At 39.3% G+C, this 23,663-nt stretch overlaps 6 protein-coding genes across 6 annotated transcripts; 3 read left to right on the top strand and 3 right to left on the bottom strand.

The window, feature by feature from the left end:
* Positions 1-241: 241 nt before the first annotated feature.
* LOC128741615 (cytochrome b-c1 complex subunit Rieske, mitochondrial) lies at positions 242-1,870 on the top strand. Its single transcript, XM_053837562.1, has 4 exons — positions 242-537; positions 907-1,047; positions 1,107-1,354; positions 1,421-1,870. The coding sequence occupies exons 1-4, from the start codon at positions 345-347 to the stop codon at positions 1,637-1,639; spliced, it is 801 nt and encodes a 266-aa protein (XP_053693537.1). The 5' UTR covers positions 242-344; the 3' UTR covers positions 1,640-1,870.
* Positions 1,871-2,217: 347 nt separating this feature from the next.
* LOC128742554 (la protein homolog) lies at positions 2,218-3,871 on the bottom strand. The gene is made up of 3 exons (XM_053838952.1): positions 3,801-3,871; positions 2,634-3,715; positions 2,218-2,569 (listed from the first exon to the last, which is right to left on the bottom strand). The coding sequence occupies exons 2-3, from the start codon at positions 3,636-3,638 to the stop codon at positions 2,333-2,335; spliced, it is 1,242 nt and encodes a 413-aa protein (XP_053694927.1). The 5' UTR covers positions 3,639-3,715; positions 3,801-3,871; the 3' UTR covers positions 2,218-2,332.
* Positions 3,872-6,507: 2,636 nt separating this feature from the next.
* Positions 6,508-7,293, top strand: LOC128740435 (protein TIPIN homolog). Its single transcript, XM_053835975.1, has one exon. It carries the CDS (start codon positions 6,508-6,510, stop codon positions 7,291-7,293), a length of 786 nt encoding a protein of 261 aa, XP_053691950.1.
* Positions 7,294-13,702: 6,409 nt separating this feature from the next.
* On the top strand, positions 13,703-15,316 carry LOC128741247 (glutaminyl-peptide cyclotransferase-like). The gene is made up of 2 exons (XM_053836913.1): positions 13,703-14,068; positions 14,131-15,316. The coding sequence occupies exons 1-2, from the start codon at positions 13,973-13,975 to the stop codon at positions 15,073-15,075; spliced, it is 1,041 nt and encodes a 346-aa protein (XP_053692888.1). The 5' UTR covers positions 13,703-13,972; the 3' UTR covers positions 15,076-15,316.
* Positions 15,317-15,513: 197 nt separating this feature from the next.
* On the bottom strand, positions 15,514-17,506 carry LOC128742774 (sphingosine-1-phosphate phosphatase 1-like). Its single transcript, XM_053839226.1, has 5 exons — positions 16,908-17,506; positions 16,687-16,840; positions 16,530-16,626; positions 16,297-16,469; positions 15,514-16,238 (listed from the first exon to the last, which is right to left on the bottom strand). Exons 1-5 carry the CDS (start codon positions 17,308-17,310, stop codon positions 15,821-15,823), a joined length of 1,245 nt encoding a protein of 414 aa, XP_053695201.1. The 5' UTR covers positions 17,311-17,506; the 3' UTR covers positions 15,514-15,820.
* Positions 17,507-20,683: 3,177 nt separating this feature from the next.
* On the bottom strand, positions 20,684-22,298 carry LOC128742940 (thioredoxin-related transmembrane protein 2 homolog). The gene is made up of 2 exons (XM_053839439.1): positions 22,187-22,298; positions 20,684-22,117 (listed from the first exon to the last, which is right to left on the bottom strand). Exon 2 carries the CDS (start codon positions 22,092-22,094, stop codon positions 21,261-21,263), a length of 834 nt encoding a protein of 277 aa, XP_053695414.1. The 5' UTR covers positions 22,095-22,117; positions 22,187-22,298; the 3' UTR covers positions 20,684-21,260.
* Positions 22,299-23,663: the final 1,365 nt, after the last annotated feature.

Genomic DNA, 23,663 nt, shown 5'->3' with positions numbered 1-23,663 from the left:
GACAGATAATTATCATTCCAATTTTGACATTGTCGCCACTCTGTATATAGTCACTCTAGTCTTCACCATGCAATTTAAATGGGCGGAAAGCCGAAAGCAGACAAATGAAGACATTTTTCCTTGATTCGTGAAGACTTTTCAAAAAATCACCTGGCATCTCTGTTTGTGAATAACGCCCCAGCTACTTTGGCTGTCAATTGACATTTAAGCCATTTTTCATGCAAACGTCAAAATCATAAGTGAAAAGTTTTTTGTTCTCTGTCAGCCTTCGGTGAAGTGTAGAAGTATTTCAGGCAGATTTGACCAAAAAATCCTTGCCAAACCGAATCGTTCAACGCCTAGGGATGATTGGAAACCTTGCAAAATTATCTTACGTCCGTGGCGTTTCACAGGGCGTTGCTAGTGGTGTGAAGGCAGCCGCCGTTCCGGTCAAAGTGGTTGCAGACCCAGTCGTCGCTGGACCGACCACGATTGTATCCAGCTCTCCGACCTGTGCGCTCCCACGGAACGTAGTCCGGGCGGTATCCGGAGTCGCAGGTTGTTCATTGAAACTTGGCTATCTAGAGAAAACAACCTCAATAAACTTTCCTTATAATCGTAAAGTTGCATAAGGATAGTTTGACAAATGAAAACTGTTGTTATGTAACTTCATAGAACCAGCATTTACACTTCATTGGTACATTATCGTTTTTAGTTTATTACGTCGTTTGTAGGTTCTTTAATGTCAAGTTTCTTGTGGTCATCCAGAAAAACATAAAAATAATTATTTATCTACAAACTCCAAAAACATAACCTATATCAATAACAACAACGGTTGATTTCTCTAAATGCCAGAAAAAAAATCATCCTCTGTTGATAAATTTAATTTTGATTAACAAATAATTTTCACATTTATTTACTTTTTAGCTACTGGTCAGATTCGTCTGGCTCATACTGACATTCGGGTGCCAGATTTCTCGGACTACCGTCGAGAGCAGGTAAAGCGACCCAATGCAAAGAATGACTCTGCTGATGATCGTGCTGCATTCACCTACCTGATGGTAGGCGGTAAGAATTTGATAAACCATATTTTACCAAGATGAAAGAATGACGCTCTGTAATTACAGGAGCGGCTGTAAGCAGCGCTTATGTTGCTAAGGCGCTAGTTTCAACATTTGTATCATCAATGAGTGCATCCGCCGATGTGTTAGCCATGGCTAAAATTGAAATTAAACTTAGCGATATCCCGGAAGGAAAATCTGTTACCTTTAAATGGCGTGGCAAGCCCCTTTTTATCCGTCACCGCACGGGTGCCGAAATTGCAACTGAGCAGGCCGTAAACACCGGTACTTTGCGAGATCCCGAAACCGATGCTGTATGTTTTCTCATTTCTGGATGTGACTCGCAAGTGTAAAAATATGTAATATTTTTCATATTGTAGGATCGCGCAAAGCAACCGGAATGGCTCATTGTTATCGGTGTGTGTACGCATCTTGGTTGTGTTCCTATTGCGAACGCCGGTGATTTTGGAGGGTATTATTGTCCGTGTCACGGATCCCATTACGATGCATCTGGTCGCATCCGCAAGGGACCGGCGCCGCTCAATCTGGAAGTACCACCCTATGAATTTCCGGAGGACGGTCTTGTAGTTGTTGGTTAAGTGTAAGCTATTTGTTTTGCTTTCGCTGAACTGGATGGTAAATCAATCATGCTTTAGTAAAAGAAGCATCCTTTAGGCAAGTTTATAAGAATTATCATACGACGAAAAATATGCCGGAAAATTAGTGAAACGAGTTTAAATGAAGACAAATTAACAATGTAACAACAAAGGTATCCAAAGGAATTTCTTGCATTAAAGGTAACTTCCATAACCACATTTTATGTTATATTACTATTGATGACCAACTGATAGTATTTCTCATGATTTATTGAATACTATCCCACGTGGTCCGTCTTATTGTTTTCGAGTCGGGCTGACATAGTTAGTTCCTTTTCTCACATAATTTCGCAGAAATCTGCGTCGATTAAGAATCGTATACAAATTACAAAAATCCGACTAGTTAGCCCCTATTTTCTCTTTGTAACGATAAATAACAAGTAAACAGACTCATCGCGTAATGCCAATTCACTCGTCCATTCGTCATCACAGGTCTCTTTTGCTCTGCAGTTTGTTTGCACTGTGATTTGTTTAGCATATTACTGATTGTCATCAAGAAGAAAATACAATTTTTACCGTATAAATCTGATAAAAGGAAGGTATATTTGGAAAATCTAACATTTCCATATAGTGTATGTCTGAAGGACATAGCTTTGAGAGATCTTAAAATCTAATACATCCGGAAGCAAACACCTCTTAGGCGTTCGCTTCCTTTGCCTTCTTATTTGTTGGTTCATCATCTTCTACGTCTTCGTCGTTCTTCCGCTTCTTACCACCACCGTGGTTTCGGTTCTGTTTTTGGTGACGTCCCTTATTCCGTGCGTTATTGGCCTGTCGTCGGGCCTGCTGGTCTTTCACCACCCTTTTGAGGAACTCAGTTTCTTCCTCGCCTTCCAGCAGTCGGACAGTGATTTCTTCTTCGTCAATTTTTATCTAAAGCAAAAAAAAAATATTTAAAAACTTCTAAGGACACGATAAAAGTAATATTCAAACTCACCTTGCCATCGGTTAATTTTTCAACGAACTTTTTTCCCGTCCCTTCATTTGCAAAACGTAAAACTCCATTGCTGTCCGTCTTCTTATAATCAATAAACGCTACTTCGAAAGATTCGTCCAGTTTTAAAATAGTATCCTTAATAGTTTCACGGCTGGTTTCCTTTCCAAAACCGTCCAAATGAACACATGCTCCTTTCGGTAAATGGGAAATGTCCAGTTTTTCCTCCTGCTTTTTCTTGTCCTTTCTCTTTCGTTCGGATTTTTTCTCCTCAAAATAATCATCTTGCATTTTGCGAATCAACTCTTTTCCTTTGTACTCGAGTTTTTCCGTGCTCAAAAAATCAGCGCACTGCTCTTTTGTAGCAAAAGTAACAAGCACGCTACCTTTAAATAAATATTTCTTGGTAGCTTTATCGTGATATTTACGCATCACTATGTTGGTAACCTTTTTGAAAGGTTCGAAAAACTCCAGTAGTTCGTTCATCTGAGTTCCGTCTTCGGAAGCAAATCCTTTTACGTAAACCGTGCGAGAATAAATTTCCTTTCGCGTTTCTTCATTTTGCTCTGGTAGCGGACGCTCCGGATGGCGTCTCAGTTTCTCGCGATCCTCGCTGATTTCGACCAAACCTTCATCCGATTTTTCAATCGCATCAACGATAACTTTCTTATCATCGCTTAATGATTTAAGACGCTTAAATGTTAGTAATACATCAAGCGGCACCCAGCCGTCATCTTTCTGAATTTGCTCTAGCAAGAATTTATCCCGTGATAGATTTGCGTCTCCGAAATAATATTCAAGTTGCCGAATGATGGATGCTTCCAATTTGGTCAAATGCTCAGTGGAGGCTTCTTTCGCAGGCGCTTCATCATCCGTACTTACAACTGGGGCAGCTTCTTCTTGCCGGTTTCCGCCATTTGTGGTGTCTTCCTCTGTCGTTGCAACCGGAGCGTCTTCCTCCGTCTTGTTAGCATCCTTGATGCCATTCTTCGTTTCGGTTTCAGTCATTTTAACGAGTTTACGAGTTACGAGCGTACTTGATGCAAAGTTTGAGGTTAGAAATATTTATTTTTACTGGTGGAAACCTGTTATTTAAGAAACAAGCGGTATTAGCGAACTTTAAATCAAAAATTCGATGGTTGTTAAGTAGAATGAAACTGTGAAACATACCTGAAATCCTTTTTTCTGCGGGAAACTGTTACACCGATCAGATCGTTTACTTTACACGTGCGTCTTCAAAAAATAACAAACCTTAAATGACAAAAAGGCAAAGGGATGTCAAATTTATCAATAATCATTCCGATGCGATCGATAACGTTACCGATATAGCGTCGCTTACCTACAGGCGAAGGGGTACGTTGGAAAAAAGTTACCTCTGAATCAAAAATTTTCAAGGGGTTTACAACAGCAATGATTACTACGCACCTTTGAAAAAAGTTACTGATTACTTTACTGATTACCTCTGATTACCAGTAATCAATCTCTTGTGATTACTATAAATTAATCATGATTACCAATGAGTTCTTAAAATTATTATTGATTACTCTACTGATTACCATTGATTACCTAATTAATTCGTAAATGATTATAAAAGTAATCTCTGATTACTACGCACTTATACGCCTTACTGGAAACCCCTTGAAAATTTTCCAACAGTATTTGGAGCCGTTCAAATATTACGTAACCCCAAAACGCCATTTTTACGAGCCCCCCACCCTTCTGTAACAATTTGCAACAATTATTTCTTACACCCCCACCCTTACCCGTAACTTACCCTTGATCGATTCACAAATCGATTACACGTAATTAACACATAGGTGGTGGGGGTATGTTGAATAGATCATTACACGGGAGCTCCTAACCACACTTTTTCGACAGCACTTGGTGGTTTGTTTACATGGTGTTAAAGTTTGAATTGAATTTTCTATCTTTGTCCGGCAGATAATGATCAAAAATTATAGTTTTTAGTTATGAAAAAGCACCTTACATGCATTTTAAAGCAACTGATGCAGTAATCCTTCACGAAATTTTAAATCGAAACTGCTGGATGTAACAAAAAACATGTAAACAAACCACCAAGTGGTGTCATTTGACGGCAAAATGACGTCATCGCAAAATGATCTATATCCGTTACAAATTGTTACGCATTTTTTAGGGGAAGAGGGCTTTAAGCGACAATGTTACACGTAACTTCATAAATAAAAATATCGAAAATATAAACTATTTAGAAAATTTATACAAAATTACCCAAAAACTAATTACTCTAAATTTGTCAGTTAAATTGCATTAAGCTATTGTCACAGACAAGGATGGAAAAAGTCATTCACTCAAATGAGCATCGCTGATTTACGATCCTAAGTTGTCAAAGGTAAAAAGATTACTACCGCTAACGCTCGGCAGTGATCCAGAACTATACTGATTCGCTCTAGCTGTTAGATGTGCACGAACCAGTCTCGAAAGAGAAATGATTCAGGAGGGATATGAAAAAATGCTGATTGGATCAGAACCGACACAATCGCAAGACGAACGTAAGCGATGGGAATCGGTTTGAACTTGGTTCACTTACGCTCACTGATCGTTCAGTTTTAACTCAATGGTATTCACACTTCTGCCACCTTCTGCTATTAAAATATATTGTTATTATTCTCCATATGTTTCAAATATTCAAACACTTTGTAACTTATTCAGAAGTTACAGAACTTATTGGAGCAAAATTAAAGCTGATTCAAATGATGATTGCAATCATTTTCGGTTCATGAACGATTGAGAACATGAGAAACAAAATAAAATCGGATCAGATTCGCTCAGTGGCAAACTTTTGGTTCGCTTCGTTAGGGTCAGCGATTGAAAAAAAAACAGAGTAGGCATGATCGCAATCATTTCAGCTCATATTCAATTTGTTTCGTGTGTAACAAATGATTCAAACTGCTATGAGAACACGCTTGGTCTCTCTGAGTGATCATATAAAAGGTGATGGTTGTGTGAGTTGAATCGGTGATTGAGTATCGATGACAACATTTTGATACGATTTTTTACCATGCCTGGTCACAGAGAACAGATTAACAGGCTCGAAAGAAGTAATCAATGTTTTGTGTGTAAAATCTGTCGGTGGCGCCCTCCAGAAATAGTTTACCAAACGCATCAAAAAATATCCATGCACCTTTATCAATATTTCTTTGTACTGAAGTTACATAGCAGCGATGGCAGCGACATCAAGATTTAGTTTGCCACTTACTGCTCGAGGGGTGCTCTATTGAAGGATTACTCGTAGATTACTTAAAAACCTTTTACACACTTTTTGTCGATTACCTGGTAGTCTGTTCTCTGTGCTACTGTGTCGTAAACATCGGCAGAGCGATCGAATACAGCCGTAAAAGTTACGCGTTACGGGTATGGATTGGAGTGTAAGGAACAATTGTTACAAATTGTTACAAGGGGGTGGGGGGTCGTAAAAATGGCGTTTTTGGCGTTACGTAATATTTCAACGACTCCTAAAAGATGAAAGTAATCTCTGATTACCACGTACTTATATGACTTACTAGAAACCCCTTGTCAATCTCGTCCTAAATATCGAATCGATTCTGAACGCTCGATCACTCAGTTTTATTCAACTCATTCAACCCCCTCAACGCCCTCAACTTCATACACACACAGAGGAATAATTTGCGCGCGGTGTTGTCTTGTGTTGAATGTTGATCGTGTTGATGTGCTTTCAGTTGCTGCAAGAAGGTACTGAATCTGAATTGCAAATTTGATCTGTATATCATTCTTGCATTCTTCTGAATCGGACGAAGGATTAGGTTTTTGGTAAATAATGTTAAGATTTCAAACTGCATGAGTATTATGGATGTTACATATATTTCATATCTGCAGCAGCATGTCTAAATTGGAAACCCTGTTTGATGGCATAGAGGAAAATGCAGGTGAAGTGTTATCCGACGATGAAATTCCACTTGATAAGGACGACGATCCAGAAGCGGCTGCTGATGGAAATGAGGTCAGTGAACCGGTGAAGGTGGAACCAAAAAAACGAACAGTTCGGAATCCCCGGGTAACGCTGAATGTTGAAAGATTGCGTGGTCCTCGAGGAATTGTTGACATGGAAAACTATTTCAAGAATGTTAAGTTTCGAGGAAAAGGACACGAAGCCGAAAATTTAAAGGTCATCATGCAGCGCATGGAACTCTGGGCTCACCGAATGTTTCCAAAGTGGACCTTTGATGATTGTTTGGACAAAATCGAAAGTCTCGGAAAAAAGCGAGAGATGCAATCATACATGAGTAAATATCGAATGGGAACGCTCGAACAGCCAGTGGTTGACGAACGAGAAGAAATCGAAGAGCCAGCATACGAATCTAATGTACTGAATAATCCTCTGGATCCGCTCGATAGCATGCTCGAGGAACAAATTGCGATTTCACGAGCCGGCAACCTTAATACTTCCGGTATTGGAAATCTATCGGTTTCTGAAAGGAACTTTGATTCTTTACGCGAGGACAGTATAACTATGACACCGTCAAGTTCATCGAACGCTCCAAAAGACGCTTCACCGGGATTATCGGATGAGATGCGAGCCAAAATAGCAGCAAACCGGTTGAAAGCATTGGAAATTCGTAAAGCAAAAATGCTCGCCGCCGCCGTCGCTGGACCCAGCGAGGAATGATCGGTAAATTCTGCTACTTAGTTTCCTATATGATCTTATCGCTCCTAAATTAAGTATGTATTTAAAAATATTATTTTTTAGAAATGTAGAATCTAGAAGAACTTTTTGAAATTTTATGTATGTATCCTTTCATAGAGTACCTATCACGTATAATTATAATTTTTCTAACAACTAATTGTTCATTAATGGTCATCCAACTAGTTTCAAACTAAGAAAAAACTGGTTTGTTATGAGTTAATTAAAAAAAGAAACTTGTGTATGATTTGCAAGCAATGGCAAAATTAAACTTCAAATTAGTTCAATTTGTTGTCTGGAAAAGAACATTCATTCCACAACAGAGTTATTGCCCATTTCTTTGGTAACAAAACGCGCTGCTCACTTTTTTAATAGCTTGAAATCGTGACTTGTCAGAGGTCACTCCCTTTTTCCCTCCCATAGGTAGGTGGTTTGTTGTGCTCTTCGGCATCATCCTACAGCTTAGTTCCGCATGTAGAATGTAATATAGTTTAAGTTAGATATATGTAGTATTGCATAATTTACCTTTACGTGTAGTATGTGTCTCGTTAAGCGGAATGGAGCGGAATTGAACGGATTTGATTTTAAATCAAATCCGGTCAGGCCGAAGCACCGGGAGGGCTTACTCAGTTCCCTAGATGAAATCATGAGATTTTGACTTACTCATGAAAATTAAAATTTATCGCTAGTTAGAACGAACGAGTGTTCAAAAATGATGTGATGTCTTTATTTGCGTAATCGAGACATTTTCTATGGGATTGCCATAGAATTTGTGGCTGTTATGCGATTATGGACAGCACAGCACTGAAAAATATACACACACGTAGGGGAGAGACGTCTACAGTGAGACACTTTTTTTCCAAAAATTTTAAAAATTTTTTGGTGATAGTTACCAACGAGGTCTTCAATCCATTTGAGAGGTATATCCTTCTAGTTGTCTGAAAAAAAGTTTCAGCCCTTTTGGTTAATAGATAAAATAGTTACAAACGCAAATGTGAAGGTGTCTTTTTGGCTCACTGTTCCCCGGTAGGTGGGAAGAGTGAGACAACGAGTATTGAATACTGAGACACATATTAGAATTAAACTTAAACCATATTTTTTGGTTACAAAGAATAGTTTAGAGGTCGTACTGTTTCTTTTGTGCATAAAGGATACATTATTGTTGTGCATTATTGAAAATTCCGATTTTTCTCACATCTACATTTATATTCATATAAAGGTCAAATCCTGGTTATCTGACCTTTAACTTACACTTCAGAACTCATTTACAATCAATTTATATGGATTGATTTACAATTCAACTCAAAATATTTTTTTGAAAATTACCCACATCTGTTTGTCTCACTGTTCCCAATAGGAATGTTTTATAAGAAATAGTGAAATAGTGGTGTTAGCAAACAATTCGATGGTCTTATATTTTTTATTTTTATCTCTCATTCCTATGAGATGCCATGTAGTAAATTTAATTTGGATTAGTTATGCGATTTGCCGTTAAAAATCACCTGAAAATGATCGCAATAAGATTTACTTTGACCCCCCCAAAAACGACTTTTGTTGAAAAATATACTAAAAAATTAACAAATTTTTTTCAAACTGTATTATGTGATATAGATTCACAAACTTTACTTTGCAGGAAAATATCATGAATCTTGTATGTTTTATGTCGAAGCTATTCCCGATGTCTCACTGTTCCTGTTGTCTCACTTTTGACTACTCTCCCCTACATGTACACATGTATATGCATGTTGGAGTGTGCATGGGTGTATAGGTATGAATGTATGTTTGAGTGTTCTATGATGAGTCGGAATTTTTTCTTATACCTATGCTGCCAAACTACAATTATTAATTGGCAGGAAGTTATAGTCAGTAGCTGTGTTTCCTGTGTCAGTTTCCTATGTTTATTTACTATTATTTTACTATTACTACTAATATTGCTATCATTGTTGTTACTGTCACCTCTATTGTATTGTTTTGGATGTACTTAATTTTAATTATTATTGTTATTTTCTCATTTCCCTCCTTTATTAGAGCGATTTGCATTCATGATAAAATTATCATGAATGACGCTGCTGGTCTTCCAAAGTCCCTCCTAATGTTGATGAGCTACTGTTGAAGAATCCATCAAGTCGGACGGTGGCAACTCACCGTCGGACTGCTCCTCTCCATTTTCGCTGCTGTCGTCGCGGTCAAATTTAGCGTATCTCTCGAAACACTTTATAGCCTCGGGAGGTATTATGTTTCTGTCCATTGCCCAATTCTGGCAGACCTTAACTGGAATTCTACTTCTACCTAGATCTTGTTAAAGTATAGCTCTTCAACTAAAAGCAGGTATCCGATTTTTTGACTGATTCAAGCGATAGCGAAGGGTTGTCCTCAGAACTCAGTATACCATCATTGTCACTTTTAAAAAAATATGGTCGTAGTGCTTTAAATATGGCCATGATATTCGTATTTCAATCGGATTTGTCGCTTCAATATAATTCTCACATAGGGTTAGCAACTTTGCTAACATCTTACCCAGTCTTGCTTCAGTGATTGTTTGCACATAACATGATATATATACATATCTCAAAGTGAAGTTCTACATGATCCATCACCCACATCCTATCTCAGTGACAGGGATGCTTCAGTTTGATGACTATCTAACGAGCATACCGATAAAATAGGTTGACTACCGCTACAAATACGCAATGACTACCGAGAACGAGTGCTAGGCCTCCATTATATCACATCTGCTCTGTTTTTCAAAAGTTCTGGCAGTTTTATAGACGATATTAATGTTGTCGTGAGGGGCGGCAAGAGACCAATCATAGGTGACTGCTACAGAGAGGACGGCCTGAAGACGTCGAAAGGCTAACATGTATTTGGAAACGCGAACCAGACAGACTGAGATAGGCAGGAAGCGGATAAACAAAAGGAAGGAGAACATCAAGATAAGTCCATTCATTCAATTTAATACTATTTATTACACAATTATAACGGGTATGAAAGAATCAGGCTCTGTTATTCTTCTTCCTCCTCATTAATTCATCATCACCAACGCATTATGGCGCTAGCCCTGTCCGCATGGACTCTTTTATCATTATCACAACCACCTTATCTCAGCCCTGGACAGACTTGGCTCTAACTGCCCCACCTCGTGCTGCAAGCAGAAACAGACTTGTCAGAGGTCACTCCCTTTTTGTATTCCAGCCACTTTCGTGTCACAAATTCTATTTGTTTCGAAAGTTGCAATAATGCCTTTTTCCTTATTTTGACAACCCCCCTTCTTATCTCTCAGCCATTTGTACAATCGTTATCGATCCGAATGCAAGAGAAGGCTAAGTGAGACTAGTAAAACTAGGGTAAGATAAAATAGGTGACCTAGAAAGTAACGAGGACGATACGGAAGCGTTTAACGCGTAGCTTGAGCGTGAATACTACAACGTTCCGAGACATGACATCAAAATCGGACACCTCGACGCTCAGGTTGTCTAGGAGGAAATCAGACCGGTTATTGGAAAGTTCAGCGCACACCCACTCACGATTACGAACGAACATGGCCATGGACTCATTAACTTTACCGCCTCCAAAAATCTGGCCGTACAAAGTACCTACTTCCGACATATCCTCCCATATCGATACACGTGGACACCACCATAACAGACTGACTCGAACGTGTTTTAATTGATGGATACATCATCGACGTTAGACCTATCTTGACGCAAACATTTGGGGCCCTATTCTCACAATCACCTCACCTAAATTTTTCAGGTGAGGTGACAATTTGCGATTCTCACAGTCACCTAGGTGACCACGCTCACCTGGGTGACTGTACAAATCAAACGGGGAGCCGTTAGGTGAGGTGAGGTGACTGTGAGAATAGGGCGCGTGAGAGAAGTAAGGTGAGATGAGGTGACTGTGAGAATAGGGCCCATTTGATACCGTCGCCCGCCACGTTACATTCCGCAACGACTCAAGTTATCTGAAGTCGCTACTGAGTACGCTTCTGGGTGAGGGAGTGCAGTTTTTCTGGGTTAAGAAACTCATCCTGGAAGAAATGGAGTGCGACGACATCGAGCAGTTATATCGTTCTCAGGAAACGCGTACATTCTACAAGAAACTGAACATATCTCGTAAAGATGTAGGGATCTTGTCGGATGAAAGTTGGGTAATCGAAAGCTGGAAGCAGCACTCAATGTTACTCAAAATGGCCTACAATATTGATTGGCGACAATAAATAAATAAATAAATAAATAAATAATGAGTACCTGAATGGCGCGGAGACGGAATAACAAGACAACAAGAGGAATGACTACATAAGTACGGCGAATGATGTGCCGACTGCCACAAAAGGTGAAGTGGTTTTGAGCAGCTCAAGAACAAGATTGCTGACTAATATTACGACACAGTGGAACTTATTAAGGTGCAACCGAAAAGATCGGCTACCTGTCTGTGTCGGCTAATAGGGTCTGGGAAACAGAACAGCTACCCGAAAAGTGTTGGTCTAACAAACCAGTCACCGTATGTTCGAATTTCGGCTGAGCAGTGCCGTTAGAGTCAGTAGGATCGTTGCACCGGCAGCGAAGTTTGGCGATGAAGAAGGGTTTAGTATTAAAGACTTTTATAACCCAAGGCTTTGCATACAAGAAGGGCGACAAGTTGAAATGTGGAAACTACCGAGTAATCACTGTTCTCAATGCCTCCTATACAGTGCTTTCTCAGATAATCTTTTGCCGACTATTGTCGCTAAGGAGCATTTAGATTTATGGGAAGTTTTCAAGTTGGTTTTGTGGGCGGGCGATCGACAATGGACTACTGTTGCCTATGATAGTATCGACCGTGAAGAGCTATGGAAAATGATGGGCGAAAAGGACTTCCCTGTGAAGGTGACAAGACTGATTAAGGCCACTGTGAACAGTGTACAGTACCATGTGAGGATTCCGGGCGCGTTTTCACGCGTTTTTGAAACGCGCAGTGGACTTCGACCATATGATGGCATTTCCTGCCTCATATTCAACATCGTGTACGGGTCTTAACATGTGGTATATGATCTTGAAGAAATCCAACCAATTTATCTATTTCGCTGACGACGTGGACATTGTCTGAAGGACGTTCCAGGTGGATACTGAGCGCATATCAAGCTGAAACGTTAAGCAGAGAAGATTGGATTAGTCGTGAATACGTCTAAAACCAAGTACCTGTTAGCAGGAGAAACCGAGTTCGAAGAAGAGGACGAATTTACGTACCTCGGGTCGTTAATGATATGGGAAAAAAGCTGCGGGATAGAAATACGCAGACGTATTCTTGCCGGAAGTCGTGCTTACTACGAGCTCCACAAAACTCTAAGGTCTGGTAAGCTTTACCCCCACCCCCTTACTGAATGTATCATTACAAAATGCTGATAAGAACGGTAGCCCTCTATGGACACGAATCGTGGATAAAGTTTGACAGGGACTTGAAAGCACGGGCCGTTTTCGAACGTCGTGTCCGTTGGCGAGGTATGTGAGAACGGTGTATGGAGAAGGATGAACCACGAGCTGGCGTAGCTCTTCGGCGAACTCAGTCTCCAGAATGTCGCTAAAGCTTGAAGGATACAATGAGCGGGATATGCTGTCAAAATCTCGGACGACAACTCCGCAAAAATGATATTCGCCTCGAATCCGGTTGGAACTAGACACAGTGTTGCGCAGCATGCTAAATGGTTAGAGCACGTGGACCAAGGCCAAGAAACTTGGACATCCATGGTCCGAGTACGTTGACGGAACATTGTTAAGCATGTGAAATCCTATGGGTATGGGATATCACACCAGAATACGTTAGTAAGTTAGAAGACCATCCAGCGACCATAATCACTAGAAAAATTTTAGCAACTTAAGCCCTCTTGATCCAAGAAATGGCGTTGATTTGATTGACATTAATTAGTTCGACAGGTTTATTTTGCTGGATTAAATTATATAAAATAAGTAACAATGATGTTCGTTGTTAGAATTAGAAACGGTGAACTTTGTTTCCTATTCGTTTGGAACGATTTTTGGCAGCTCAATTGTACTTGATAACATTGATCACAGTCGGTCCAACTTTACTTTAGTATGGATGCGATTTGTTTTCTGAGTTGCTAATATTTCGCATTATGTAAGTGTTATTATAACACGTGTTTTTCATAATTATTGTTTTGAAGATATTTTTCTTATAAATTATCATTATTAAATCGTTGAAATAAAATTGTCAATAGTTCTAAACTCTCCTCATGTCCAACATAGTAGTGATGAATATTTCCGTATTATATCTCGTTCATTATCAGAGATAAGACTTCAATCAGTTTATCAAATACACAAAACGACTGTGTGACAACTGATTGCATCCATTTTAAGCTTAACTTTAAATCTTCGGAATTCATATGTAATGTGCTAAGTCGAAATTAAAAGCAAAGATTCATTACAGGAGAGTATACCCTAAACAGTTCAGACGCGATTGGCAGGTGTGGATAATGACGTTTGCATTGGTTATGAAATGCTGTGTGTAATTCTGTGATTAAAAACAAACTATTCCAAGCAAAAAAGTGGGGTTTTCAATGCCATTTTTTAGTGCACAAGTGTGAATTTTGGCCTGCTATTATCATTGTACATGCGAAACACAAAGCATTCCATTGTGTTCTATTATAAGTTTTAAGCTGTGATCAGAAATGCCACGAAAGCAGGGATTTTACGTATTTTTAGCTGTAGTTCTGGTGCAAATACAAGCCCAGGTCAATTTTCCAGCGAATCAGGACCAGACAAAGGTATGCATAAAGTTTTTTTTGTTAAGAACAATAAAATTAGAATAGTTTTTCACGTGTTTCAGGAAAATCATCGTCCGCAAGAGATTTCTCTTGCAGGATTAGAACAATTATCTACTTTATCGAAATCGAACAATTTGAGCGATGTTTTAAAGAAGCTGTTAGTAGAACGTGTTGTGGGAACACCCGGTCATGAAGAAGTTCGACAGTATATAGTGGACTACATGCAAAAACTCAGTTGGACAGTGGAACTGGACGAATTCGAGGACAGCACACCAATATTTGGGATGCTGAAGTTTTCCAATATTGTGGCAACCCTTAATCCAAACGCGGAACGTTTTCTTGTTCTTGCCTGTCACTACGATAGCAAATACTTCAAGAACGAGGTGTTTATAGGAGCGACTGATTCAGCAGTTCCTTGTGCGATGCTGTTGGATTTGGCCAATTCTATGAAGCCGTTGCTTGAGAGTACAAAATCAAGCAACAAACTGAGCCTGCAGTTTGTCTTTTTCGACGGTGAAGAAGCCTTCAAACAGTGGGGTCCGACGGACTCAATCTACGGAGCTCGACATTTGGCGTCTCGCTGGGAAGCTGAAGACAAACTAAAGCGCATTGATATACTGGTGCTGCTAGATTTACTAGGGGCCGCCCATCCAAACTTTTATAGCTATTTTAAAGATACCGAAAACTGGTATGCTCACCTTCTTTCAATCGAAGAGCGGTTAGACAAATCAGGACATTTAGAGCACGACGCATACAGCAGCGTGGTACCTAGCCAACCACCACCAGCTCGCTATTTCCAGCCTCGATCGTTCTACGCTTATATTGAAGATGACCACATTCCATTCCTGCAGCGGCAGGTTCCTGTTCTGCATATCATTCCTACGCCTTTCCCGGAAGTGTGGCATAAGCTGGCTGATGATGGCTCTGCCGTAGATTTGAAAACTGTACAAAATCTAGTCAAAATGTTCCGCGTATTCATTGCCGAATATTTACATCTCGATCTATGACAGCGGGAGAGCGACCAAGGTACGGTCGAGGATAGAGAAGAACTATAAAGGCTATTGGGAATTTGTCGTTTTTTTCATGGTGATGGGATATGTTAATGTGCATTTTAATTTATTATTGTAAATAATTTTGATGGTGTTTCAAGTTTGTTAATCTGCGTTGCTAATGTCATAAAGACTGTAAAAATGTACATTAAACAATTTTATGGGTTTTAGACAAAATTATTCAATTTGTAAAATATACTGTGATAAAAAAATACAAACAGTGTTTCATATTTAACTATATTGAAATTAAAATTTTAATCGAAACTAAGGTATATTCCTACAAGTAAGTCGTGGTTAATGTGTTTTGGAATTTCTAAATTTAGAATAAATTATGATGACGAGATAAAATCTTTCTTTCAGTAAGAAACGAGAAAACGTTGTATAGAATTGCTTAACGATGTTGAATTTAATTCGTATTAAAAGTATTCACTAGTATTAATCCAAATATGTTAATCGTTGCTTGTTGTACCATATTTATTCCTTTTGCTAAGGAAACCAACAATTCACGTTGGATGATAAAATTCTAATTGAAATTCTGGAAAAGTGGAGATACTTCACTAACGAACTTTAAGAAGTTTACATTCGATTCTATCAGAAAAAATAACATGTGCTTGCCTCGGCCATCTATATTCACTGTAGACGTCAACAGAAGCATTGTCGCGTTTGGAATGTTTAACGATTTATTCGTCTGTACTCAGTGAAATCAAATTTCTGTATAGAAATCAGGTCGACCTATACGCAACAGTTTGAACACAGTAGGTAAGAGATATTGTGTGTTAAAGCCAATCATTCCGTAGGTGAAAAACTTGTACGACAATTCAACAATGATTTTGTTCTTGTTTTCTAGAGTATTTTCCGATCTGCGTAGCTCATTTTTATCGCGTCCCAGTAGAAAACAGACAAATGCGTATGAAATCGACTTTCCCAAAGCACGTGTCGCCACGATGCAACATAATCCGAGAACTGTTCGGAGCAGCAGCATGCCCAGCATAGCATATGAAGGCCAAATGATTTCATATGGTGGCGGGTTGATCGGGGCCGTAAAGTCGCCAAGCATGTAATGCAACCAAGCGCCAATTTCGATTCCGGCACAAACACTGACCGTAAGGGTAGTGTCTCCTCTATAAGGAACAAATAGACGATCATCTGATAATGTTCTCTAATGTTTTATCGCAGTACCTTGTCGGTGTCCAAATCCCCGAATCTGGATAGAACACTATAAGCGTAATGGAAACAGTCAACACAAAAATTGGCGACCATCGACTAGTAACTATAATGTAATCTAATGTGTCTACGATCGGAATCAATGGTATCATCAGTAGTACTACTAAGACTAATCCGGCTATTATGTCCTGATAAAAAAAAACAATATGTATGGATTAGAGAACAGTAAAATCAAGTAAATCTATTACCAACACAGTATGCATTCCCAAGTAAACTCGACTAAAGCAGATTACCGCACACCAAACCAAAGCGAATGCCAACCCGAACGGCAGTGAATAAATATACCTGCAAAAAATGGCACAATAAGTGATCCTGTGTTTAAGATTCCACCTAATTCCGCTGAACCTATCATAAGTATATATTAAAACAGAGAATGGTATTGCTACGGATACCATCGCATGCGTGGATGGCATCCCGTACTCTAGGGCCCATTTCTTTTGCAACCGACTAACGGGATAACTAGGTCTTGGCCATCGAATTATGTCCTTCAATGTTTGACCTGCAATACAAGGGGCAGATGGTATTACAGCTTTTCGCTTGTAGATTTTTTTCAGACCAAAACTTACCAACATACATTATTGCTGACCAAACCATGACGACACGTCGACCAACAGCGCTATCCACATTCCAAAACCACAGAGGAATAAAAGTAGCGTAGAAAATCTCATCTCCCAGCTCGGTTCCAATTACGAAGAAGTAATACCAAAATTTGTTATTCACTCGATACTTTTCATCATTATTGCTATCTTGCGCTAGATTCTTATCATTTCTATCATTCGTCACTGTCGTCGCGGTTCCATTGGCAGCTTTTTTCTTGTCTGGCCAGCTCCCATGACCATTGCTGTTGTTAGTCTGCTCACCGGAATCGATTTTTTCTTTTTGCTGCTTCAGATATTCAATGCCGAAAAACTCCTGAACTTTAACCACGAGTTCGGGGCTTTTAAGATACTGAATTGCAGCGGCAGTCATTGCGAATTAATCCTATTTCGTTCCTTTCTACGGTAAGATTCCAATAAGATTTTCGGACGGGACGGAACCGAAAGTAGGGACCCTAATACACGAAATATTAGTGGAGATTTTCCTCTAACAGAAAAGTGGAAGCATTATCGTGTCATTATAAAAAAAACTAGAGCACTCTTGAACCACAAAATAGAACACAAACACGAACTGAATCGCGTAACATTGTTAACTTATTTTTGGCGATTACTGCCAAAAACATCGTTACTACGAGATCGATGTTTCTGAAATCGATTCTTTAGAGTATCGATTATCAACAAGCGCATTATTGTGTTATTCGGGTTACCAGTTTTACATCTCATAACAATCACCAGATAGATTAATTCGATTAACTCACCTAAAGTCACCATGTGCTCTGATTTAAAAATGTTAAGTGAGGTGACACCGGTATTCGATATTTTATTAATTTAATAATTTCGTTCTTACTTATATGAATATTTTGAAACAATTGATGCCAGAGTAAAGTTCATTGAGCTACTAATGAGCTAGCAGCATTTTAGCACCGTAATTACAAAAAATACAGTAAAACTTTATTCAGCAAAATTATGGACAGTAACTAATTTTACAAATGTCCCATATATAACTTTGTCAAATTTTGCTCGGCTGAAACGGTACAGTCAAATGAATCACAATTGAGTCAAAGTGATCGAACCATCCCTGCCTTCTGGAACTTTTTGCTTTTCAGGATCACGGTCAACTGTATGCAGACTGTGCATGCCCATAATCCATATTACTAATCTCAAATAAAAATGCTTAGAAAATTTTCTTAAGCTCTCTTTGTTTTACTCTCCACCGCTTAGCATTCAACAGCAAATCAGTAATTTCGTATCCTACACGTGTTCAAATCCATCCGTCTTTAAGAGTTGGAGTACCTAACTCTTCGAAAGTAGGCATTCGTCGTCATCGTTATCAGCAGTATAGAGCCGGTGTGGTTCGCACTGTTTCAAGTAGTCGTTTCCATTCAATTTGATCTTGGGTCACTCGACGCCAATTTCCCATCAGGCGTTTCAGAAGTCGCAAATCACTTTCGACATGGTCGAGCCATCTTGCACGTTGAACCTCTCTGTTCCTGGTGCTGGTGGGGTTGGTGAAGAAACTCGTTTCGTCGTACTGTCGCCTGGCATCCGTACGACGTGTTCGGCCCACTGCAGCCTACCGTATTTCGCCAGCTCTACGATGAGAATCTCTTCAAGCAGTGCATGTGACTCGTGTTTCATACACCTCCGCCACTCCCCGCTTTCAGTTTGTACTTCGCTTAATATTATCCGTGCGCGTGCGAACTTCGAACACAGCAAGAGCGCATATGTCCTCCGTAAGCAGCGTCACAGTCTCAAGTCCAGGTCTATTGAGGGTTTTACACATCATCAGCTTCTTACATCGGCGTATGCTTCTTGATCGTAGCGTTTTGCGAAGGATAAAGTACGACCGATTTCTCGCTTGAATGTGTTGCTGGCTCGTTTTGCTGCTGTCCGCGAGCACCAGCGATCCCAAATACACGAATTTATCTACCATTTCTAGTTATTGGTGGAACAAGAGCTCATTTCTAGGGGCGGCTATAGCCCCGGCATTTTTTTCGACCATTTTGTTGGTCGGCCAAATCGATGTTTCTAGGGAGGACTAAATCACTTCTAGGGGGGGCTAAATCACTTCTAGGGGGGCTTAGCCCCCTTTAGTTCCGCCAATGTTTCTAGTTCGTTGCCATCAACGGTTGCCGTCCGTAGAAGGTGCGCGTTTATCTCTTTTGAGATTCTTCCTAAAACATCACCTTGTCTCAACCCTCGTCGCGTCTTGGGACTCGAGAGGCGGACGACACTCATTACTCGGACCAATGTCGCTCGTCTGTTTAGAAAACCGTGTTCATGCATTACCATAGCTGGTCACGATCAACGGATCGGAACGGGCCCGATCGTAATGTAGAATCAGGACGATTGGAATGCAACCCAGTTTAAAGCCGTTGCCAGCGTTTCTCAGCCAGGTTTATAAAGTTTTGTTGGTAGGCGGTACCGGCAGAAATCATGTGCTGGGACGTTATTGCAAATTGCATCAAAAACGCGAAATGCAAGAAACTTGCAAACATTTTGCAAGCAAAATTCCAGTAGTGAGCCGTTAATTATTCATGTCAATTTCTTGGGATTGACACTTGCAATAAGTTGACATAAATATTTGACAACTCGCTACTAGCATTTTACTTGTAAACTGTTTGCAATATTTTTGCATTTCGCGTTTTTGATGCAATTTGCAATACTATAATCCATGGGCACTCCTACTGTCTTACTTGATTCATAACGGTATACGTTATGCACGTGGGTTTGTTCGAGTTCGCTGGTCCTAGCTTGATGTGATCAAATTTTTCATTTCTCATTATTGATAGATATATTTATTATTTACAAGAAACAAAGCATTACCGTCATTTTAAAAGGTCCCAGCCAAATCTATTCTGTTGTAATAAAACCTGTAAAATACAGTTTCAACTAAAGAAACTACTTTGTTTGTAACATATTTTTGCAGCGAAATAAATTTTTTGTTAAAACTAATTGTGAAATAATAAAAGCAGATTTTTCGCGTTTAAATATGAATTACATACATTCTTTTTTGTACGATACGCTTCGTAGCCAAGTGTATAAGTATACAACACATTTACGAGGGGCTAGTGCTACGATCCTGCTGACTTAAGGCCCAAACACAATGCATACGGATTTTACTACGTTGCGGATATTTGACAGAAAACCCATGGAAAAACTGTCAAATTGCCGCAACGTAGTAAAATCCGTATGCATTGTGTCTGGGCCTTTACAGTCTCTCTCAGTCGAGATTCGAACAGACGATGACGGGCTTGTTAGACCAGAGTCGCACTTCAAGGCCAATTTCAAACAAAAACTGACAGAAAAAAACTGAACGAAAGTCAAGTTAGCATTCTTTTGCTAATCGATTGTGGCATTTTTCCTACTTTTCCAAAATACTATTTTAACCTTCTGCGGCTGAGGTGACAATCTGACAGACACCGAAAACAGACAAATGAAAAAGATTTGTTATGCGAAATCATTAAAAACTGAATTCAATAATACGTTTAGGCGTCCAGCAGACTATCACGTCAGCATAATCGTTAAAATTAGGGTACCTCTGCCGCAGAAGGTTAAGAAGTATTGCAACAGCATACAAGGAAAGCGCCCTTCATAGCGTTTACTAGAAAATTAACCTTATCAATCAATTATGAAATGCGCAAAGTGATAAAACTGGATAAAGACAGTCCCACGCTAATTGATAAGAAACATCGGATTATATAAGAATCATGCATAACTGTTTTTTTGTTTATTATATTCTTGTCTGCAAGCCCTTACTATTTTTAAAAATAATTTTCCGATGTGATTGAGCATTGATGGATGGTGATTCGCTGAAAATTTAATTTGAAAACATTGTGCATAATGTTTTGTTGGAGGATATTTAATAACGAGGTTTTTTTAAAAAATGAACATATGCAGGTTTTCAACGAAAAAAATGCACTAGATTTATTGACTACGATAAACATTCTCTTCGATCCATTGTTTGCGACCTTAAAAATATTTCAACACAAGACCGATGAATGCGAAGGCGGTCTAGACTATACTAATGGCATTACTGTACCAAACCTTTGACGGACGAAAAGGTTCGTGATTTGTGTAGCATGCTTGAAAAACGTATTCGTTCAACGCGAATAGATAATTATCACTTTTACACTAATTGCAATTAGATACTAGATTACGCCACGACAATGTTTTAATTATCTAGTTTAAATAGCTTGTTCGTTTTTTACGAAATCCGACGGATCACAAAACTAACATAAATTAAAACGGCACACATTTTATGTCAAATAAAATCGACAATTCCTAAATGCTATACGATTATTTCACAACTCAATATTTGTTTTAATTTTTCTTCTTTTCTGTGGTCGATGCAATTGCTTTTGGTCCCTTGATTGGATTTTCTTTGCACTCTTTGTAGAGGTTGTTTAGATCGAAGGCAGCTTTAACGTTGTCGGCAGAGAAGAAAAACTTAACCAGTTTACCCTTGGCATCCGCGTGCGGTCGGCGGGCCACTTCTTTGCCATTACGAAACAATATCACTGTGGGAAGTTGCCGACTAAATGAACTATCGGAGACGTGATACTTTTGACCGATGCTTGGGAATCGTCCTATATCAACTTTACCAAATTTAAGATTAGGTAGACTATATTCCGCCGATAACTCGGCGATAATTGGAGCAAAGTTGGCGCAGGCCGGATTCCATACAGTGTAGAAAGTTACTACCCAATTGACCCGCTTGTCTCGCTCCAGCTCTTCATCCAAACCGTTTTCCGAACGCAAGTACACAACGTTATCGGGTCCGGAATAGGTGGGTTCCGGAAGAGTTAGTGCTACTAGAATGAACAGTGCTCCATAAATTAGACCTAATCGAATATCGCTGTAGAACCACAATCCTAGATTGGCTATTTTAGTGTAGGTAAAACTAGATGTCAGGTAGTTAATCATAGTAACGCTTCCCGTTTTTCTGGTTCGAATCATTACCACAATCAGCAAAAAGAACAAAATTTCCGTCTCTCGGCCATCCAGTTCGCATTGATCTTGCTGATTAAACAGATAAGTCCATAGATAGTTGCAGATCATTGGTGCACGCTTGGCCGCAATATATGAAATACTCATAAGAATGTTGACCCAGTAGTAGGGCTTAATTAGTAGGACCACGTCCTTCTTGAATGACATCGTTCTAATAGTATTTCAGCCGTCTGTGAAATCAATTAGCACTTATGTAAAGGAAATTTTACCTGCATGAATATATCATTTTCTGTACTGACCTCAATGAATGTGCTTCTTTATACTAAAGAGAACCGTGGAGTATGTTAATGAGATTTAACTGCTTTAATATTAAAATAACTACACACTTCCGACCAAATTAGAGCTCGTGAAAATTTTTGCGTAGGAGGATAAAACTGTCAGCAGATCTTGACATATTCTTTTATATTCAACATGCAGTAACGATAGGTGAGAACATATCGCGACTAAAATTTGAAAAAGGCGTACGCGTACGCGTAACAACGAAGTGTAAAACTGAGTTTGTCTCATTTATATCTGAGTGGAGATTTAACAAGCTTATTCTGTATTCCATCGAACGAAAATGCAAGATTCTATTCCTTAACAAAACCAAATTAGCGAAACCGGCTAAATAACTTATTCGGAACTAAGAGAGAAATTGAGATATTGCGATCCGTCGGGGTCGGGGGTATAAAAAACTGTGTGTGTCTTTTACACTTCGGTTGAGTAAAATCGGCCTGCCGTGTATATTTTGTTATTAGTTTGTGCTTTCGCTTTGTGGTGACGTTTGGTTTAGTTTAACGGTTTTGCAATATGTATTAAGCGAAGTTTTTAGTTCATTCTCGTTGTCACGCCGCGAGCGATTGGTAGTGTTTCCGCGTGTGAATTACGAAAATTTCTTTTTAAGCGAAAAGCGAAGTTTTAATGTTAATTAACACAGACAAGTCGTTTGTAAAAAGAATTAGATCGATCAAAAATTTTATTATCTGAGGGATAACGGATAACGAATAGGCTGAGAGCAGTCAATAAATTTTAAAATGGGGGGACTTAAGGATCCTCCGGACCGATATACCGGAACAATACCCAAACAAACGTCTAATAAAAACACAAACGCGGATAATTCGTTGAAAAACAGTAGGCAGTACACAAACATAACCTACAATGCAATGGACGCGGCGCCATATCGCATTTACATCGAACTGAAGAACAGGAGCGAACATAACCTCAAAATAAACAAGTTTGCATTAGGAGCATATTTGCGTGGAATGCCTGAGTACAAATTGTTCATCACAGATATGAAATATTTGGGCCAATATAAGATAATGGTATTTCTGAGCAGTTACACTAAGGCAAACCAAATTGTCGAAATGGTTAATGACAATAGTAACATTTACAAGGCGTATATTCCGAAACATCTGGTCTGTATATCAGGCATGATTGCTGGTGTTCCCACTGACATCGACTTTGAAGATATCAAAGGTGATATACAGTGCGACGTTCCCATCGTAAATGTAGTACGAATGACAAAACGGGTAGAAAACTACGATCCAATCCCAATAAATCGTCTCATTATAACGTTTAGAGCAAACGAACTTCCCAGTAGTGTAAAACTCTTTTGCTGTCACAGCAAAAATTTTCCATTTACCCCAAAAATTACGATGTGCCTCAAGTGTCTGAGATTCGGACATCGTACAGACAACTGTAAAGGAGCAAAACGATGTGAAAGATGCACTCAAAGAC

This window comes from Sabethes cyaneus, chromosome 3 (genome assembly GCF_943734655.1).
Source record: "Sabethes cyaneus chromosome 3, idSabCyanKW18_F2, whole genome shotgun sequence".
In the NCBI taxonomy this organism is placed as follows: domain Eukaryota; kingdom Metazoa; phylum Arthropoda; class Insecta; order Diptera; family Culicidae; genus Sabethes; species Sabethes cyaneus.
Note: the sequence above shows the minus strand (reverse complement) of the source record. Positions and strands in the feature narration are given on the sequence as shown.

What these genes read in the sequence shown, in the direction of transcription:
- LOC128742774 (XM_053839226.1), bottom strand. Translation starts at nt 17,310, where the DNA reads ATGACTGCCGCTGCAATTCAGTATCTTAAAAGCCCCGAACTCGTGGTT. An exon ending in GTCAGCAATAATGTATGTTG is followed by an intron (nt 16,841 to 16,907) that starts GTAAGTTTTGGT and finishes CTTGTATTGCAG; the next exon opens with GTCAAACATTGAAGGACATA. An exon ending in TGGGAATGCATACTGTGTTG is followed by an intron (nt 16,470 to 16,529) that starts GTAATAGATTTA and finishes TTTTTTTATCAG; the next exon opens with GACATAATAGCCGGATTAGT.
- LOC128741615 (XM_053837562.1), top strand. Translation starts at nt 345, where the DNA reads ATGATTGGAAACCTTGCAAAATTATCTTACGTCCGTGGCGTTTCACAG. An exon ending in GGCGGTATCCGGAGTCGCAG is followed by an intron (nt 538 to 906) that starts GTTGTTCATTGA and finishes TTTACTTTTTAG; the next exon opens with CTACTGGTCAGATTCGTCTG. An exon ending in GAGATCCCGAAACCGATGCT is followed by an intron (nt 1,355 to 1,420) that starts GTATGTTTTCTC and finishes TTCATATTGTAG; the next exon opens with GATCGCGCAAAGCAACCGGA.
- LOC128741247 (XM_053836913.1), top strand. Translation starts at nt 13,973, where the DNA reads ATGCCACGAAAGCAGGGATTTTACGTATTTTTAGCTGTAGTTCTGGTG. An exon ending in CGAATCAGGACCAGACAAAG is followed by an intron (nt 14,069 to 14,130) that starts GTATGCATAAAG and finishes CACGTGTTTCAG; the next exon opens with GAAAATCATCGTCCGCAAGA.
- LOC128742554 (XM_053838952.1), bottom strand. Translation starts at nt 3,638, where the DNA reads ATGACTGAAACCGAAACGAAGAATGGCATCAAGGATGCTAACAAGACG. An exon ending in AAAAATTAACCGATGGCAAG is followed by an intron (nt 2,570 to 2,633) that starts GTGAGTTTGAAT and finishes TTTTTGCTTTAG; the next exon opens with ATAAAAATTGACGAAGAAGA.
- LOC128742940 (XM_053839439.1), bottom strand. Translation starts at nt 22,094, where the DNA reads ATGTCATTCAAGAAGGACGTGGTCCTACTAATTAAGCCCTACTACTGG.
- LOC128740435 (XM_053835975.1), top strand. Translation starts at nt 6,508, where the DNA reads ATGTCTAAATTGGAAACCCTGTTTGATGGCATAGAGGAAAATGCAGGT.